Here is an 18,252-nt window from a genome sequence, read left to right as displayed (position 1 = left end):
TGTCGTTTCTCCTGTTAAATTGGAAGAATCCCCTACCCCTTCCTATGGGCGTACGGTTTGTAGCATATAGCTTGCCGTTTTCCCCTTGACCGAAAAGAATCCCGTTAATACCTAATAATGAAGAAATCTTCGTTGTGAGAAGAATTTCCGACTGTATAGCTTAAGTAAACGGCTCGCTTTTCCTTTTCCTTTTGTTGCGGAGAAAAGACAAATCCCCTTTATTCTTAAATTCATTATAGTTAACTACGGTTTACGAACGAAATTATAACGAAATTCCTATATAATATTTAATAATTTATATATATACCGGTACCTTTATTATATTGTTTTTTATTTCCTATGATGAAACCTTTGTATGTATGTATTTCGGGGCTGGATGGGGGTTAAATAAGGAATCCGTTGGTGGAAAGATTGAAGTAATGGAATATTTATATAAATAGTTAAAGATAAGGAAATTTCATAATAATTAAGTAACGGTCTAGTTTTACCTTCGTGGTGCTTATAGCAAGGGAGTTTAGCCGAATAATAGTAGGTATAGTAGGAATAGCTATATTACCCCTTATAATAGATTCCTTTAATAATTAAAACTTTTATTTAATAATATTAATATAAACCTTTAGTAATTTATATAGTTATTAATTAGTAAAAGCTATAAGGCAAATCGCTTTTTAAGCTATTATATATTCTTTGGTTTCCTATTATAGCTAAATAGCAGTTAAGTTAGAATGTCGTTTCTTCTGTTAAATTGGAAAAATTCCCTACCCCTTCCTATAAGTATACGGTTTATAGTATATAGCTTACCATTTTCCCCTTAACCGAAAAGAATCCCGTTAATACTTAATAATGAAGAAATTTTTATTATAAGAAGAATTTCTAACTATATAGCTTAAGCAAATGGTTTACTTTTCCTTTTCCTTTTATTGCGGAAAAAAGATAAATCCCTTTTATTTTTAAATTTATTATAGTTAACTATAGTTTATAAACGAAATTATAACAAAATCCCTATGCGATATTTAATAATTTATATATATACCGGTACCTTTATTATGTTATTTTTTATTTCCTGTAATAAGACCTTTATATATATGTGTTTTGGGGCCGGATAAGGGTTAAATAAGGAATCCGTTGGTGGAAAGATTGAAGTAATAGAATATTTGTACAAATAGTTGAAGATAAGGAAATTTTGTAATAATTAAGTAATGGTCTAGTTTTGCCTTTATAGTGCTTATAGCAAAGGAGTTTAGCCAAATAATAATAGGTACAGTAGGAATGGCTATATTACCCCTTATAATAAATTTCTTTAATAATTAAAACTTCTACTTAATAATATTAATATAAACCTTTAATAATTTATATAATTATTAATTGGTAAGAGCTATAAGGCGAATCGCTTTTTAAGCTACTATATATTCTTTAGTTTCCTATTATAGCTAAATAGCGGTTAAGTTAAAATGTTATTTTTTTTATTAAATTGGAAAAATTTCCTACCTTTTTTTATAGGTATACGGTTTATAATATATAGCTTGCCGTTTTTCCCTTAACTAAAAAGAATTCCGTTAATACCTAATAATAAAAAAATCTTTGTTATAAGAAGAATTTCCAACTGTATAGCTTGAGCAGATGGTTCGCTTTTCCTTTTCCTTCTATTGCGGAGAAAAGATAAATCCCTTTTATTTTTGAATTTATTATGGTTGACTATAGTTTACGAACGAAATTATGACGAAATCCCCGTACGATATCTAACAATTTACGTACATACCGGTGCCCTTATTATATTATTTTTTATCTCCTATAATAAAACCTTTATATATATATATTTTGGGGCCAGATAGGGGTTGGATAAAGAATCCGTTGGTGGAAAGATTGAAGTAATAGAATACTTGTACGAATAGTTAAAGATGAGGAAATTTCGTGATAATTAAGTAACGGTCTGGTTTTGCCTTCGCGGTGTTTATAGCGAGGGAATCTGGCCGAATGATGGTAGGTACGGTAGGAGTAGCTATATTACCCCTCATAATGGATTCCTTCAGTAACTAGAACTTCTACTCAACAATATTAATACAAACCTTTGGCAATCTATACAGTTATCACTAGGTACGGCACTGATAAATCCTGCTCACTGCACAGCCACGTCGCCGATCCAATCAACTAGATCCCAGCCACTGTTCTAACCCTTTCTGCCTCCCGCTAGCTTGCCCTAGCCGTCGCTGTCTGGCGGCGAAGGGTAAGCACATGATTGGCAAGTTCCTTCCCGGCTTACCACCCAACTAGTTGTGAGACGAACGGAAGGGTTCAAGTCTTTTATACTGCGCGAGTCCTGGAATGAATAATAGGAATGGTCTAACGCTTGAAGGCTCGAATAGCCAAGTTTCACACTAAGCGCGGCGCAGCATATGGTTGGCCATCCAGAGGGCGGCAGGACACATCTAAGCTGTACGATGAAATCATTGGCCTAAAAATAATAATTTGGAAGTATCATGCATGAGCTACGAACGAAAAAGCTCCACATTAGGTTGTTGTCTAGAGACTTGGTGGCAGAATAGGCGAGCCAGTTGATTGGAGGTTCAGAAGTGTATATATTGTTATAATGCGTTTGTTACGCAGAGATTTTACGAGGGCCCCTGTCTTCTCGACATAGATCTTGTCAGAATACCTAGAGGATATGTCAGCAGATAACGCGACATAGGGGGTGAGCTAAGTTAGCTCCAACCCCGGGGATCCACCCTATAAATTACTAGTACACGCCCCAGGGGCAGAGCACAGTCTGCTCATCATCAATACACACACTTCTGAACCTCCAATCAACTGGCTCGCCTATTCTGACAGATCTACCCTAAGGTCCCCGTTTACCCAATATCCTAGCTTAAGATATAACCTCTTATATTTAACAGTAAACGGGAACCTTAGGGTAGACCTACGTTAAGAAAACAAGGGCCCTCATAAAATCTCTGCGTAGCAAGCGTGTCACACAGATAAGAACAATATCATTAATCAATATACTAAATTCTATATACCATCGCTTATATCTGACAGATACCCTATTGAGTAATATCTGGTCGTTAATCTTACTGGAAAGTAAGGGAGAACCTAAATTTCAACGTTGTAGTTGAGCCTCGATTAAGAGGGGCAAGCATAAGAGATCTTTCATATCTCATTATCGTTCACGGTACGGGCGCAGGGGTATATTAGGTATGCGTTACCGCTTTAAGCGACCCCAGATCCCATGATTCTTGGGTACACCCAACTCGAAGTCCCGATCTCCCAGTCATTGAGTCCTGCTCCCTGTCCAGGTTGTCTTTACCCACCACTTACAGTATTTGGTCCTGCTTATGGTCCTATTGAAATTGTATACGAAGTGTCCGAGAAATCCTTTTTTATTACGTTGCAGTGAGGAGTTCAGCACATCCATCTCAGGAACGATCGTTTCAGCCTATTAAAGGGGCAGAACTCTGTGGCTTAGTGATTCGCGCGAGAAACATCCTCCACCTCCTGAAACTTCCAAATCTGGAAACTATAGCTTATCTGACCTAATCGAGTCGTAAAATTCACTCCACTATGCGAAGGGTTAACTCGCATTCAATTGTAGACTTGTTAAAGCATTGCACATACACAAGATCACAAACAGTCGGAAATGGGTAGACGGCGCCAATATCACAAGGAATAGAAAGGGCGCCTCAGGCCCCCGAGGCCGTTGAGTGATCCTAAGCCTGATGAATCACCAATCCAGTGTGGCGTAGATGACATCGTGGGCGTGACCCTAGTAATGAATAGGCATGGTGCATGAACACATGTTCTCGGCGCTACCTACTTATAGATCCCTCCGGCTGCGACCATATTTATCACAAGGGTTTCGGTATATTGGGAGGATCAGTCTACAATACCTACACGGCAGTTCAATGTAATACGATGCGGCGTAATGATGCAATTGTGGATTTTCCTGTTTATATAGGGAATCAGCATCTAATAGGCAATGTAGTAGTGCGGCGCGATGGGATTTTTGATCTCCTAGCCTGAGGCTGTATAGCATCGGCAGATCCGGGCGATTCCAGTCCCGCCCTCGCCGCCCCGTGCCGCATGCGCAAATCCCCGCTGCCAAGCATCTTATGAAGATGTCACTGGATTGCCTAGGTAGAATATGCTAGAGAGAATCGCTCAAACTGACACCTCGTGTTGCATGTTTTCTCAAGATCGCACAAACCACTCTGTATGTGTGCTTTGGGCTTGCCCTCTTCTCCCAAGGCACTACCTACGTAACAGACATCTCGTACTTTGGGCTAATGGCTCATATTAGGTATAGCTTTGGTCTAAATCCCGGCGATCCTCCGCTGAAATTATGCCCCTACCAATTTACCCCTGCTAGGGACTCTTTCCTATATAGGCATCTGATATCCGAATTTTTAACTCACCGAAGCGTTTAAGCTTAAACAGCTACCCAGGGAGGCGGTTTTTAGGATTCGACACGACGCCACTCGCAAACGACTGACTGAGTCCCTAGCTCCTATATTCAGCAAGTTGCGTTGTGCCTGAACGTTCGCCGCCCCCTGACTCCGCCAAAGTAAGAACCTTCACGGCAGCGTGTCGCGCTCATGGCACGTTACCTTAATGAGTTACCTCAACCCTATGAGTGGCACCAGCAACTCTCCTGCCAGTCTGTCCACTTTTCCTAGGCTCCGACGCCAATACCGAGACGCCTTCTCCTGTGGGAAGGTACTCGCTGACATGGGCTCCTCCTTCAGTACCTTAGTAGTTTTTCAGGTTGGGGATGTTTGGAAAGGAAGGTGTCAGGAGACAAGTGTAAGGATTGTGAGGCGAGAGAATCAGTCCAACGAGATCTATTCGTGGTTATGGATCCCCTCAGCTTTCACGAGTTTGGAAAAAAACTATATAAGTGAAGCTGGCCGCACTTCGTCGTCTGTATTTCTAGTCTAGACAACCAGCATCAAGTAGATAGCACATTCATTCCTTACAGACATTCCTTTCTTCAAATTCCACTTCCGACTTTCCAGTCACGCTTGCAGCGTTATATTCTATTCATTCTCTTCAAATAAGAACTTACACAACCTTTCAAAATGGTCAAGAACATCATTCTTTCTATTGCTGCCTTCGCCGGCCTGGTCGCCGCAGCACCCACCCGCCTTCAGCAGCGTACCGCCGATGTCTACAACAACTACCGAGGAGACGGTACCACCAATGCTGGCTGGCCCGATAGCTCGGCTTGGGGCTCTTTCGACGAGCTCTGGAACGCCAACCTGCCTTTGATGCGCCAGTCTTGTGGCTGGAACGGCTGGGGAGCTGACAACTCCGACCAAGAGCTCAACGACATCCAGTCGGCCATCAATCAGGTGTCCGCAAACACAGGCGTTGACAACCGCTTTATTCTCGCTATTGTGATGCAGGAGAGCAAGGGTTGTGTGCGTGTGCCAACCACCAACAACGGAGTCGTCAACCCCGGCCTTATGCAATCGCACAACGGCTCCGGCTCTTGCGTGGGCGTCAGCCCCTGCCCCGCGGACCAGATCTACCAAATGATCCAAGATGGCACCGCTGGTACTCCCGCTGGCGACGGTCTTCAGCAGACTTTGGCCCAAACCTCTGGTAACTACGGCGGCGCCAACTCTGCCGCCTACTATGCTGCTGCCCGTCTCTACAACAGCGGCTCTGTCGACTACTCCAACTTGGGCAACGGTTTCACTAGCGTTGCCTGCTACGCTGATGATGTTGCCAACCGCCTGACTGGCTGGACCCTTGCCGCCTCCCAGTGCAGCCCTTAAATAATCAGTCCTGACTGATTACCTTTCACTTTTTTTCATGTATTTTTATTTCGGAGTGGTTTTTCTTGTATATACAGTTTCTGTGTTGGCATAAATTTGGGGCAAAAGTCTGGTCTGTAAATAACTTAGGGTTACCCGCCGAGAGCCCTCTCTCGCTCTTGGGCAATAACACATGTATGACCCTCATCTAAAGTTGACAAGCCTCGGTGATAACAACTTCGTGAGAATGCATAGCTTAACTAACTAGTTGATCATCCCGGTAGCAACAGTGGGTCGGTATGTACAGTACTCATATTTTCAGGGGACTTAATCATATAGAGTCTAGGGGTAGTTATATTAGATCTTCCGGCTATATGAAGGGCTGTTGCCGCCCCGGAAGTTGACAAGGTTCAGAAAGAATTGACTGCTCGATTGAGCACTGTACTACCTGCTATCTACCTACTTGACCGCAGTAAGTGAAGTTCATATCACCTTTATACTAAGAGTTTGCAGAAGTAGGCCATACTTGTTAATATATGTAGGAAGGTTTGTTTCAGTAACCCAGGCGTCAGTTACCATATACAATCGCTGAAAGCCCGATAATCCTTGTTATCTCTGAAACTAGTCGTATTACAGCACCGCACATAATCATGAACTGCGAGGTCTTTCAACTCCATCTAAACGCAGTACAACAGGCGACTAGTGGGAAATCATGTGAAAGATAGTCGCATTACGTCAACATCAACAGCTGAGTAGCCATCAACATCTGTTAGACAATTTGTCAAGGAATCCGAGTTGTAATACTGCCTAGGGTCGTCGGATCTGTTAGCCTATACTCTGCGCTTACAGATAACAGGACACATTCTTGGTAGTTGATTGGGTCGGATCTGGATCAGTGATTACTGCGCTGCCCCTGTCACAAATCCGCCACCCAGTTTTTGAGTGTACAAATATGCGGGTGAGGGTAACCAGGCAACCCCGCGATTGGTCCGCCGGTTATCTAAGAACCTGGGTGTTTTCTTGCCAGCCGCTAACATCACCGCCACTACGGAGTGCTATGCATTGGGAAATATAGAGTTGCAAAATACCTACATGGAAGTAAGTGCTTCGTCAGCTGCATATGCATACTGCACGCCTCCTGCGGGCTCTACGTTGGTGTAGTGGAATGATGGGACCCCCTACGATGATATGGTACCGGTATGTATATGAAATGTACTTAGCAGACGCTTTAGGACTCTTAATTTTATGAAAACCTCGCCTCATGCCTTCAGACAAATTCTGTGTGCGGCTTGATATATCTGACTTTTGTGTTGTTTAGTTACCCTGCAAGCCAACCTATAGCATATACGTTCAGAATGTTCTTTCGTCGCCATAACTATCAAAAGGTGTTAGATGACTCTAACTTACCTCATACCATGTCAAGCACACCCACCAAACCTATCAGTCATACCGATGGAATGACAGCGACACGCTGGTTTACTAGCGTTCTTCTAATTTCGCTGTTGACCACACTTCCCATTGGCTTCGTGTGCTTCAAATGGGGCGCTAGTGCACAGGAGACTATTCAAACACAACTCGACTGGTTCTGTATGTAAAGTAGAATTACAAATATGGCTATTGTCGAAGAGCTTACTAAACGAAGTGTTTAGCGCCTCCCGGAGAAGTAAATGCGGTCTTCAGATATCAGAAAATGTATACTTTACGCCCAGACAATGATACTAATGCACTGTGGGATTCCATCTTCCCAAGTAAGTGAACGTTTATTACTCTCTAAATAATATCATCAGTGCCTCGTTGCTAATATACAACACCACCACAACAGGGGGCAGAGGATTCATAAAGCATCCTGATATATCTCCAGAGACACACTGCCTTTCTGTGTTTCACCAATTACATTGTCTTGTAAGCATAAATACATCTCTGCTTCGGATGGGCTACTGAATTAAGTATAGGATATCATTCGGTGGGGATACTGGTCAGCCATGGACGGCGTTGAGCCCAGTCATCACGCCAAGCCGAGTCATTTACGGCATTGTTTCGACTACCTTCGTCAATCTATCATGTGCTCAGCGGATACAAATCTCGAGCCAATCATTGAAAACCGCGGTGGTGTCAATGGATTCGGTTCTTTGCGAAAGTGCCGTGACTTTAGCCAGGTGTCGGCTTGGGCAGATAAGTGGAGGGTGGAAGTGCTTGATTGAACTCGTAATGATGTGGGCGAATATAAAGTAAGTACTGAAGCAAAACTTGGTGGGTGATTTTACGGACTCAATTTTATAGTGACTTAAAAACACTGACTTATGTACTACGCTCAATTATACTGCGAGTTTATACGTGGCTTTTAATGCCCTTATATATATGAAAAAGCTCGCTTTCAATCCAAGAATGTCCTAAATATAGATGCGAAGTTAGATGATTCATTGAATTGTAATACCTAGGAACATCCGCCCTGGTCGCATCCTCTTGTCACATGTCTAACCTCTCTACATTAAAATATGGCCCAATAATTTGCGGTTAGCCGAAGCAAATATTATCATGAGATACATACAGAAGCATAGGAATATAATAAGATTGTTAATGTTGCGTGAGGCTCAAAAGATCAGATGAGAAGGTGTTCAGACTAATTCAAATAATCAAACCTTCAGATTTTTACCCGTCTAGGCACTCGAATATAATATTGTCCTTTCCTTACAAATGAGAACATATTTCACGTAGGAATGAGAGCGATAAGTTGTTACTTGCGTGGACGGTATGATATGTAGTGTATGTGCTACTTTAAGACATAAGAGCGTTTCTCATTAAACGAGTGTATTGCGCCTTAGAGCAGCATCTGTAGCTAGCCGAAAGATCTTTCGGAGAGCACTCTTCACAAGTCTCCCAAATACGAAGAAATAGAAACGACCCCGCTAACTCAATGATTTGTCGTAAACAATGACATAGGGAGTTCCTTGGAGGAAATAGTGACTAAAATATCGCATTTATGATAGACCCTGCTTCCTTTATTGTTAGATCAACAGCTGCCTTCAAACGATAGTGTATTGTTAAGTATTTTCAATAGTGTTTGTGTGTGGACATAAAAAACATACTGTATTTGTAATAGAAAGAATATATCTATGCGTCAACGTCTGCAGCCTTGGTGTTAATGGTGTAGATCTGAGTGTCGTCGGTGTCTTCAACATCAGCGGCCTTGTCTTCGATAAGGTATATCTGAGCCTCATCTGCGTCTTCAACAGCAGAAGCTTTCTCATCAATGGTATAGATTTGAGTGTCGTCTGCGTCTTCGATATTAGAAGCTTTATCGTCGATGGTATAGATCTGGGCATCATCCGAGTCCTGAACCTCAGCAGACTTGCGCTGAAGGACAGTATCCCGTCTCTATATCACAATGTTTTAGTGCTTTAAGTGGGGACTTTCATGAGTTAGATGACGAACCCTAAGAGCTATTAGTTCCAGTGCCAAAGTTCAGAAGAGTAGGACTATACGGCGGTACTTACGCTGCAAACATAGGGCCAGCGATGGCGCCAGCGGTGAGCGAGAGGAAAAGAACGGTCTTGAATTGCATCGTTGTGTTTGGGCTATTCAAAAATATATTATTAAAGGTCCCCGTATTAACTGTTACAATGTGATCAGAGAGCTGTGCTGTATTTCAAGAGCAAAATTCCAAGTGATATCCACGGAAAATGCGCGCCTATATACTTTCACTCACTCATCAAAGCATCACAAACATAACTAACTCTCTGAATTCCTTTCTATCTTCAGTCTTCCGGCAATTATCAATATTCATCCCTTCTTCGCTAATCCTCCTTCCTCTTTCAATCTACACCCCGCCACTTTGTGCAATAGGGAAACAAACTGCATTGACCCCCTGATGGTGATATGTTGCCTTCTCCACTGAAACATAGAGGATAGCCTACTGACCCGGCAGAATCATGTATTTTGAAGTCATTTGAACAGAGTGAACTCATTTTGGAACTAAGTTATCGATTGACCGCTACTTTGAACGTCTCCTTTGCATGAATATGTGCTGCAAGATTCGTCAGCATGGATAGTTAGGCCAGATTTGAGCCTTAGCCGGATTTCTTCTTGTTTACATCAATAATGGCAGACATCCACTGTGAAATTTCGTCAGTGGCGCTTGTACTCCCTACGAAAGTTCCTTTGAGATAGCCTATATACATTTATCTCACCTATTGTGCAAGGTTCCCCGCAGGATGCAGTTGGATCATATACTGTAGGTTGACAAGGTTTCGTAACTAAAATTGCTGTGCCACAATAACGCTTAATCATCCCTACACGGGGCAGACAACGTGGCCCCACCCTCTAATACTTGATTTCACAACTGGTCATCGAATCTGCTGCGGGAGGAAAGATAGTCATGAATTTGACTCTCAATTTGCTAGTAAGCCGGAGACTGTATGCCCCAGCACTAGAGAAATACCACATGAAGTTCAATGCATGAAGGAATTACTGCTGGCACTATAACGCAGAGTTTGGTGCTTTCTTTCACCACGCCACGGCACTACAAGGTAAAATTGTAAACATGTTACCGGAACCTGAGGCTTCGTCTATGTCTTATGCCCTCGGAAAGAGCGAGCATCATGTTGCTAAGGTTGCGTAAGTACGATCTACTCACTAAAGTCCAGAATGCAGATATTGACATCACGCAATAGAACTAAAAAGCCGACCCAACTATCAAGAAGACTGATAAACTATGGAACGACCATTCTGTTTGGTTTGACAGGATTAGCAGCTTTCGCATTTATTACCGTTTTTCTTTTGAATGATAGATCTTTACCATCGCCAGCAATAAACACATGCGGTGATCCCCTCATCAGAAGAGAATGGAGAAGTCTGAAGAAACATGAGCGGTCTGAGTACTTATCGGCAGTGAACTGTCTATATAACACTAACTCTGAGCTGATCGGCGCTGGCTCGATCATTGATGACTTTACCTGGGCTCATATACGGGCGGCAAAGACTGGTATACTTACCTATACACATGATATCTACGCAAGGTGAAACTATACTAACCATTTTCCAAAGCTCACGGGTATGCTGAGTTTTTGCCTTGGCACAGGATGTTGCTTCATCTATATGAACAAAAGCTACGCCAGCACTGCCAGTTTAAAGGCCAGTTACCGTCCGTAATACTCAATGGTCAACCCCCCGAGCCTGCTGGCTACTGACATGAGCTTGCAGATACTGGGATTGGACATCAGACTGGCAGAATTTAACCAAGTCGTCAATATGGGACGACGAACTGGGTTTTGGAGGGCAAAGTACCCATTACACTCAGGGAAGCTGTGTCTCCGGGCCATTTTCTCATGTAGAGCTTCGATATGGAGGCAATGGGACGATATCTCCCCACTGCTTGTCTAGAATCTTTACAAACTATGACTCTGGGGAGGTTGGGTCTATGTCGGGAGAGTTGATCAGACCAGAGATCATGGGCCGCTTGGCGCGATCAAAAGACTATGCACGATTCCGCTGGCTGATAGAAAGCGTGATTCACAACATCATACACACAGAAGTGGTCGGCGATCTTGATACTGAGGTTGCTCCTAACGGTAAGTCCCTCTACTCATATTGCCGTTTTCCACTCAACTCTCATGCACCAGTACTAGATCCAATTTTCTGGCTTCATCATGTTCAGCTAGACAGGCTATGGTGGCAATGGCAGCAAGAAACTCCGCAGCAGCGCTTACATGATTACAAACAACACGAGAGTGAAACCCAAAAACCGACGAGTCTTCAGGATGTGCTACATTACAGCGGATTGGCAGAAGGAGCAACGGTGGGCGAGGTCATGGGTACAGAAAACAATATACTGTGCTATAGATACATGTGACACCTAAAATAGTTTAATATTGCTCTGATCCGGCACATCTGCCACTTTGATGACCCCCTAAGCGATCTGCGTACTTGAGGGTACAACTCCCTTTGAGCGGGGTTGCTTGACTCTGCCCTGTAGGGACCAACCTTTGTCCCATTTGGCGAACACAACCCGGTAATCAGCTTGGAACAATTTCGTTTCCCCATAAGGCGTTGTGGATCAGTGGCAATAGTTACAATCTATACACTAAAGATCTGACATTGAGAACCCTTGTCTGATACCCTAGGAATGCTATGCAGTCATAGATTAGCCGCATCCACAACTAGTCCGGGGTATAGGCTATCCAGTTATTGATACCGCTTCTCGATTATCAGGACAGGGATTGTGCCGTCTTCCAATACCGGTAACCATTGAAGGTCATTGCAGGGTTGAATACGAAATACTACATGTAGGACTTTATCGCGTAACTCATGTGTAGTAGCTCAGCGCCGCGATGCTGCATAACTAGATGAGTCAACGCGGGCACACCGTATTCAAGCGATGAAGAACAATGCATTAGGAACATACGACGTACAGGGGGCAATATTGATGCTCACAGTTTGTCAAGGCTCTCCAACCCTCCTGAAGCCGTGGGTCGCAAAGAAGACAGTTGATAACTCCAGAGAGGGGTGGTCTGGCCGGCATGCTATGTTATGAGTTTGGCCGTACAAGTCGTATTGCTTCGAGATACCCAAAACAATAATCTATTAATCATGCCTTCGTATGTGCCTGTGACGCAGAAGGTTGAAGGAGCGCTTGATGAAAATGAGATTTTACTTTTTCAAGAATCAAAGGAAATAAGCTCAGCTGGCGAGCTTTCTGCAAGTTCCAACTGGAAGGACAGTCTATGGAGATTGAGAAAATTCAACCTTACTGAGATCGGTCTTGTGCTTCTTCTAATCGTTTCAAATCTCTTGTGGTTCATATCATCAAAGCCATGGGCACGGCCAATACTGAGGGACCCTGATTACTGTCAGTGGGCAGTTCCCTTAACAATGCTAACGATACTAACTATTGAGTTTAGTTGGTACACCAGACAAAATTATGGTCTCATTTGATCACGACTGGATTGGAATAGAAGACAATAGTAGTGCTCGCTATGCACAGGAAAAGTGGAAGGGCGTGTTTCCGAGTACGTTAAGCATTGGTTAGATTACACTAATATCAGCAACTGACTGACAACCCGAAAATCTAGCCTTAGGTTCAAGTGTCGCGCTCACAGATGATTTCGTGAAGAAGCACGGTCTGCCGCCTAGTGTGAGAGCTGTAGACCAGCCCGACAAGTTCATATATCAGATTGCAGGATACCACCAACTACATTGCCTGGTAAGCGAAGAAACCACAATCTGCTTCCTTGAGCCACGCGGTGCTAACTAGCTTGTAGTATCAGATCCGAAATCAACTCTACGACCCCAGTGGCCTCGGTACTATGGAGGACAAACTACAACGTGACCATATTCTGCATTGTGTTGAGGCTGTCAGACAAGCACTTTACTGCTTCTTAGACCCAACCCTTATCAATCTTGAGCCTAAGTGGCCCCATGTGCCCAATGGCCGGAAACATGTATGTCGGAATCGCGATGCATTGCGAGCATGGACAGAAGAGCACGGGCACGTGCTTCCTGATGAGTGAGGGGCAAGTTTTGTAGCAATCAGTGCTAAAATTCCGGTCTTAGAAGTGGTTAAAGAAGATATTCAAATAATCATTTATCCAATTCTGTCTTGTATAGATCTTGTTATCTACGGTTGCGATAGAAACCTAGGGTTTGTGGGGAAATCTCTTGATCTTGGTCTATGACTGCACTATTATGTGAAAGAGCGGTTTTCAAGTAGTTGAACGCTAAGCTTAATGTGCGAGCCACAGGATCAAAGAATTACGAACGAATAGTCTCTGCGAAATTGAAAGCAACATAATTCTTGCTCCTTACTCATTCACACTCCCCTCTCCATTCTACCACTCGGTAAGGGCCATCATTTCGGTCTGCCAACAAATGAACTATGCCCACCCAGGGTAACTCCGGAAACCCTCAGCTAACTAACTCTTATCTGTGATATTACGGCTATTTCTGCTTTCGCTAAACAGTGGCAGGGAACTTTTCAATAGCCTATGCAGATTGTTGTCACAGGGATCCAATTCAGGAACCCACCCTTAAAGATACAGCTCTCATGACCACCAGATTCGGTATGTATCCCGACCATCCGAATTCGCTTACCTATCAAGAACAGTTTTGACATCCTCTCGCTTAAATCCTTTCCAAGTTGATTTGTTAGGTCGTACAACCCCTAGTTGCTTGTTGGTTCACGACTTGTTCGTGGCAGATTCGTGGGATGTCACCCTAGTAAAGCTTATCCTAACGGCGGGGGTTAGCAGTCAGGGATACAACCCCACACTTGCATATAAGATGACAAGGATACAGACCACAGCCAACAACTAGCTTCACGCCGCACGCGCTGCCGGAAGGATTATGAGCGGCAAGAGATAGTTGAGAGGATAAAAAATCAGCACTAGCACATCACCGCTACTTTCCTACCGATCTGAGTATTCAATATAGACTATCCAAGTTATCTAAGACGCTGTTCTGGAGGGGATGAACACGCTGTGACAGACTGATTATGTAACAGAGTTGTGCTATCCCGAGTTGGTGTTTAGGTTATCCAAAGAGAAGTCTCTTAATGGCTTCCAGAGAAGTGACGCGCTAGAAGTATGCTAGTTCCCAAATCATGAAATAATGTTGTAACATAGAGCACATAGCAAAATATTGAGGAAATGACACAATTCTATGGTAAGCTTTTTTGACTTCTATCCTCTGACTATCAAATGAGAGGGATACATTTAAGGAACAACAGAGGAAACGCAGTAATGCGGCGCATATCTTCATCCTTCGGCAGAAAGCCGGCCCCCTCTTCCAACAGCTGAGCAATGTGCTTCGCGCAGTGAGTAGTGTGGTGCAGCGACCGACTCTTTGTGTCAATTAGCTTAGCTCCGCTCTCAACAGCGAGATTCAATTTTCGCCAGGCGTAGAGACAATGTAGGTCGTGACCAGTTCCGTGCGAGGAGAAGACCTTGGTGTAGTTACCAACTCGTACCCCTTCTAGCTCTACTCCCGTAATTGGTCTCTTTAATGTTTGATCTGAGAAGAACAGCCAGTTTTCAAAGGTGCCGGCAGTGTCGTCGATAAGCTCTGGAAACGAACATTGGGCTGGAATCCAAGCACTCATCATTGGCTCAAACACGCAACCGGCAGCTCTAGCTTCTGTCGGCGTGTGACCGCATGAAATCGATTCCTCCTCTAGGGGCTCGTCAACAGACTTGAGTCCAAGAATAGAGGCAATCGCTGACACGGAGATCGTAAGGACTATGGTGATAATAACAGTCAGTATTATCACAGTCCGGGGCTGAAGTAGGCTTTTCTCGTTCCATCGGGTTTTTATGTTCGGTAATTGTTCTTCATCGTCGTGCACATCAGTGTTTGGCACTTTGTTGTAGGCGGAGATCTGGCGCTTGGAGAAAAACATGCTTCGCAGACGTGAACCGGTTTGATCAGAAATAAAATTCATATACTGACACAAGGCCAACAGGCGTGTGTTGACACGAAAGCGATCAGATATCTGATATCTAAACACAGCAAAGAGAAAATATCCTTAATCAGGTGCTAATGTAATCACGCAGTAGGCACTAGCAAGAGGAGGAGACTATCATGAACTTCCGAGTGAAGAGAGAAGAGAGGAGAGACCTTTGCGACGAGTCGTCAAATCGAGCTGCTCTAGTGACAGACTTGCTTAGATCAACAGAGCGGCAAACGCGGTGCTGACCGACATGATCATGCAGGCTGCTTTCTTTAACCTCTATAACCTCGGAGAGAAATCGCCGTCTTTTATAGCTAGCTGGTAAATAATGACTGCATCACCAACATGCAGTATGTACTAGTAAGCGAGGCCAGGATTGGCTATTGCGACAAGATCTGGACTAACACTGCTGGGGTAGCTTGGGAGTCCACAAGATGCAACATTTCTTAATGGCTATAATAATGTGCATGGGGATCATCGCCACCAAGAGCACTCGATAGGTTCGGCTAGATATCCACGAGTACAGTATAGTATAAAGGTAACAAAGTATAGGAAGATTTCAGGCTGGGCATCGTGGTGAGAACGGCATTGTCCTGTAGTTGACACAGGGGTGAAGCCCAGAAATGCCCCTTGCCTCTCCGTTACATCGCAGGAAGTAAGCTCAGACGGTGATGTGAGATTACTTTGTTGTTCACATTACACGACGCACGTTTTCCCCGCGGACGTAGCAACTACACTTCAACAATAGGCCCCGCATAGATCTTCCTCGCCCATACAAAATAATATACGACGCTAAATGACAAAACCACTGAAGTCACTAGTACAGCCCAGTTGAAGTTCTGGGGTGTGATCATGCTTGAAGTGGGCCAAAAGCTGAAGAACAAACAGAAGACCAGGAAAGCAATCGTTAATAAGTTGATGATAATTCCTGGGATAGATTTGACGCGCCAAGGGCCCCAAACTAGATTCGAATCCATCCTGTTGATTTTGCCATCATCAGTTTTAGGCTCTTGGATGGCCCCAGTGAGTCTACGATAGAGTAAAACACAAGCCGCGATCACTGCAAAAACCACAGTCAGACCCGTGTACATAAGCACTTTCTAGTCAGAGTTTCTCACAGTAAGACCCCATTACACCTGCAATTGATATCGATATTACGCCATTGAACGCAGTTGCATTACCGATATTAATAAGCAAGAGAATAGCTGCTAAGGCAGTCGTAGTGACAATAGAATTGAATGGTATGCTCGTTCTTGTGCTGGTTTTCTTCAAGGTTTGCCAGCCTGGAAGGGCCTGGTCCCGAGCGAACGCCCAATAAATGCGGGATGTGGAAGCTATACAGCCTGTTAAAGAGGTAAAGCTCATAACTATAATGAGGGAAGCTAGAACAGCAGCGCCTGCTGTTGAGCCGAGGGCATTGCGAAGGATGGGCATGAAGGGATACCGTCCGTCTTCGGCTAAGGCGTCATCTATATCACCCGCGCAGAAGAGTAGCGCAATAACCGTGCCAAATCCCAATGTACCATTGAGGATTAGTGTGGCAAGGAGTGATCGGGGCAATGCAATCGCAGGGTTGCGGATTTCTTCTGCCATCTATAGAGGTTAGTGTTGCCCAAAGCCCAGTCCCAGCTGATGAGACGGGAGCGCTCACGTGCATGGCTCCATCGCCACCGAGAAAAGCGAAGACAGTTCCTGCGATACCAATACTGAAAGAAAGGCCTTGGGTTGGCCAGTCACCTAGGTTTAAGAAATTGTCGAACACGGCGCTGGGGCTATTGTGGTCGCCAAGTACTACTAGGGGTATAAGAACGGCGAAGAAGCCGAGGATATGGATAATGAACCCCAAGCTTTCGAATCTTGCAAAAAGGGTGCTAAATGACACGTTAATAATGAAGCCAAGGATGAGAAGTCCCCAGCTGATCAAGGTCCCGTGCCAGTTCTGCATGTGCTCGCGGTATTCCGGGCGTGTTAGTTGAATAAGGCTCTGTATCATAGTGCCTGTGAGGAATGCACCCGACGAGACCGCCGCCTGCCATCCGGTCAACTGCAGCCAGCCAGTAATGTAGCCAAGAAATTTCTGCGTAAATGATGGCGAGAGTATGGACACCCAATGGTACTGCCCACCAGATGTAGGTGCCATAGAGGCCATTTCAGAAAGGGTGATGAAGGTAGACATCATTCCGGCCCAGACGAAGATATAACCGTAGACGATACCCGCAGGACCACCACTGCGCCGATAGTATGAGAAATATGTGACACAGATGATAGCGGCCTGCTTTTCAAGCCCGTAACTCACTTGTATAGTCCCGAGATGAAGACACTACGCTCTAATCAGATATCTATCAACGGTGAACAAGCAGCAGAGATGTACATCAAAGACGCTTCCCAGGTGACAAGCACAGTGCAGCTGTAAGCAAGACTTGTCAGAAAGCTCAGATTCCGCTGGAGGACAGGCTTTTTGCCGAGGCGCAACAAGTCGGCGTCATCGCGAGATGAAGAATACGATTCCATATCAGTCGGGACGATTTATTAGCCTCTCCTACAGACTTTAGGAAATAACGCTCAACCTATTGTGATACTAGATGTATTTTGGTTGTCTGACGGTTTGTACGGCAGAAGAAAGGGAGTTAGAGAATGGGGACGGAAGGGGTTTTCGGATCATTCGACAGGTCTCATGCACGTAATCATATTCCGTGATGACTGACCCCGCTGTCAGCATGAAGATGTACAGATCTCTAATCGCCCAATGGGAAGCCAGGACAGAACGTGAACGGCGACTGTGCTTGGCTGCGTTGGAGCAAATTGAAGCTGGGAGAGAGAGGGACGGCCATTCAACCCAAAGAGGATTTAACATCCCTCAAGACTCGCAGAGAGACTCAAAAGTAGGCCAGTATCGCCATGTTCTTTCAATGATTGACTTACTAACTGACAGCATGGTTGGCGGTATAGATAGCATAGGTGCGACGTGTGATGGGATGGATCGTTGATCAATTCATTGTCTACAGCTGGAGAGTTGGGAATCGCCTATGAGGTTGTAAGGGGGGGGGGGGGACGAGAGAGCGC

General features: G+C 44.3%; 6 protein-coding genes across 6 annotated transcripts; 3 read left to right on the top strand and 3 right to left on the bottom strand.

The window, feature by feature from the left end:
* The first annotated feature begins 4,744 nt into the window (after window positions 1-4,744).
* On the top strand, window positions 4,745-5,784 carry F5B22DRAFT_524953 (putative muramidase). Its single transcript, XM_047972660.1, has one exon. It carries the CDS (start codon window positions 5,070-5,072, stop codon window positions 5,769-5,771), a length of 702 nt encoding a protein of 233 aa, XP_047825688.1. The 5' UTR covers window positions 4,745-5,069; the 3' UTR covers window positions 5,772-5,784.
* Window positions 5,785-6,779: 995 nt separating this feature from the next.
* F5B22DRAFT_524948 (uncharacterized protein) lies at window positions 6,780-8,072 on the top strand. Its single transcript, XM_047972659.1, has 5 exons — window positions 6,780-6,947; window positions 7,069-7,337; window positions 7,400-7,498; window positions 7,573-7,652; window positions 7,703-8,072. The coding sequence occupies exons 1-5, from the start codon at window positions 6,871-6,873 to the stop codon at window positions 7,949-7,951; spliced, it is 774 nt and encodes a 257-aa protein (XP_047825687.1). The 5' UTR covers window positions 6,780-6,870; the 3' UTR covers window positions 7,952-8,072.
* A 789-nt stretch (window positions 8,073-8,861) lies between these two features.
* On the bottom strand, window positions 8,862-9,312 carry F5B22DRAFT_651705 (uncharacterized protein; the record flags this gene model as incomplete). Its single annotated transcript, XM_047979508.1, has 2 exons — window positions 8,862-9,123; window positions 9,245-9,312. 2 exons carry the CDS (start codon window positions 9,310-9,312, stop codon window positions 8,862-8,864), a joined length of 330 nt encoding a protein of 109 aa, XP_047825686.1.
* Window positions 9,313-10,054: 742 nt separating this feature from the next.
* On the top strand, window positions 10,055-11,607 carry F5B22DRAFT_627795 (uncharacterized protein). Its single transcript, XM_047976352.1, has 5 exons — window positions 10,055-10,364; window positions 10,421-10,731; window positions 10,794-10,890; window positions 10,950-11,317; window positions 11,375-11,607. The coding sequence occupies exons 1-5, from the start codon at window positions 10,291-10,293 to the stop codon at window positions 11,596-11,598; spliced, it is 1,074 nt and encodes a 357-aa protein (XP_047825685.1). The 5' UTR covers window positions 10,055-10,290; the 3' UTR covers window positions 11,599-11,607.
* Window positions 11,608-14,436: 2,829 nt separating this feature from the next.
* Window positions 14,437-15,138, bottom strand: F5B22DRAFT_651703 (uncharacterized protein; the record flags this gene model as incomplete). The annotated part of the gene is made up of 1 exon (XM_047979507.1): window positions 14,437-15,138. The coding sequence occupies one exon, from the start codon at window positions 15,136-15,138 to the stop codon at window positions 14,437-14,439; it is 702 nt and encodes a 233-aa protein (XP_047825684.1).
* Window positions 15,139-15,201: 63 nt separating this feature from the next.
* Window positions 15,202-18,182, bottom strand: F5B22DRAFT_627790 (putative GABA permease). The gene is made up of 5 exons (XM_047976351.1): window positions 17,561-18,182; window positions 17,486-17,509; window positions 16,841-17,417; window positions 16,308-16,782; window positions 15,202-16,249 (listed from the first exon to the last, which is right to left on the bottom strand). Exons 1-5 carry the CDS (start codon window positions 17,698-17,700, stop codon window positions 15,921-15,923), a joined length of 1,545 nt encoding a protein of 514 aa, XP_047825683.1. The 5' UTR covers window positions 17,701-18,182; the 3' UTR covers window positions 15,202-15,920.
* Between the last annotated feature and the right edge of the window lie 70 nt (window positions 18,183-18,252).

The sequence above is a fragment of the Xylaria bambusicola genome (genome assembly GCF_022495145.1).
Source record: "Xylaria bambusicola strain CBS 139988 unplaced genomic scaffold F5B22scaffold_73, whole genome shotgun sequence".
Classification (NCBI taxonomy): Eukaryota; Fungi; Ascomycota; class Sordariomycetes; order Xylariales; family Xylariaceae; genus Xylaria; species Xylaria bambusicola.
Note: the sequence above shows the minus strand (reverse complement) of the source record. Positions and strands in the feature narration are given on the sequence as shown.

Bases quoted from the DNA above. Each gene is read 5' to 3' on its own strand.
- F5B22DRAFT_524953 (XM_047972660.1), top strand. From the start codon at position 5,070: ATGGTCAAGAACATCATTCTTTCTATTGCTGCCTTCGCCGGCCTGGTC.
- F5B22DRAFT_524948 (XM_047972659.1), top strand. From the start codon at position 6,871: ATGCATACTGCACGCCTCCTGCGGGCTCTACGTTGGTGTAGTGGAATG. The intron at 7,338-7,399 runs GTATGTAAAGTA...CGAAGTGTTTAG, and splicing joins AACACAACTCGACTGGTTCT to CGCCTCCCGGAGAAGTAAAT. The intron at 7,499-7,572 runs GTAAGTGAACGT...CCACCACAACAG, and splicing joins GTGGGATTCCATCTTCCCAA to GGGGCAGAGGATTCATAAAG.
- F5B22DRAFT_627795 (XM_047976352.1), top strand. From the start codon at position 10,291: ATGTTACCGGAACCTGAGGCTTCGTCTATGTCTTATGCCCTCGGAAAG. The intron at 10,365-10,420 runs GTAAGTACGATC...ATCACGCAATAG, and splicing joins CATCATGTTGCTAAGGTTGC to AACTAAAAAGCCGACCCAAC. The intron at 11,318-11,374 runs GTAAGTCCCTCT...CACCAGTACTAG, and splicing joins TACTGAGGTTGCTCCTAACG to ATCCAATTTTCTGGCTTCAT.
- F5B22DRAFT_627790 (XM_047976351.1), bottom strand. From the start codon at position 17,700: ATGGAATCGTATTCTTCATCTCGCGATGACGCCGACTTGTTGCGCCTC. The intron at 17,510-17,560 runs GTACATCTCTGC...ATTAGAGCGTAG, and splicing joins ACCTGGGAAGCGTCTTTGAT to TGTCTTCATCTCGGGACTAT. The intron at 17,418-17,485 runs GTGAGTTACGGG...CTATCGGCGCAG, and splicing joins TTCATCTCGGGACTATACAA to TGGTGGTCCTGCGGGTATCG.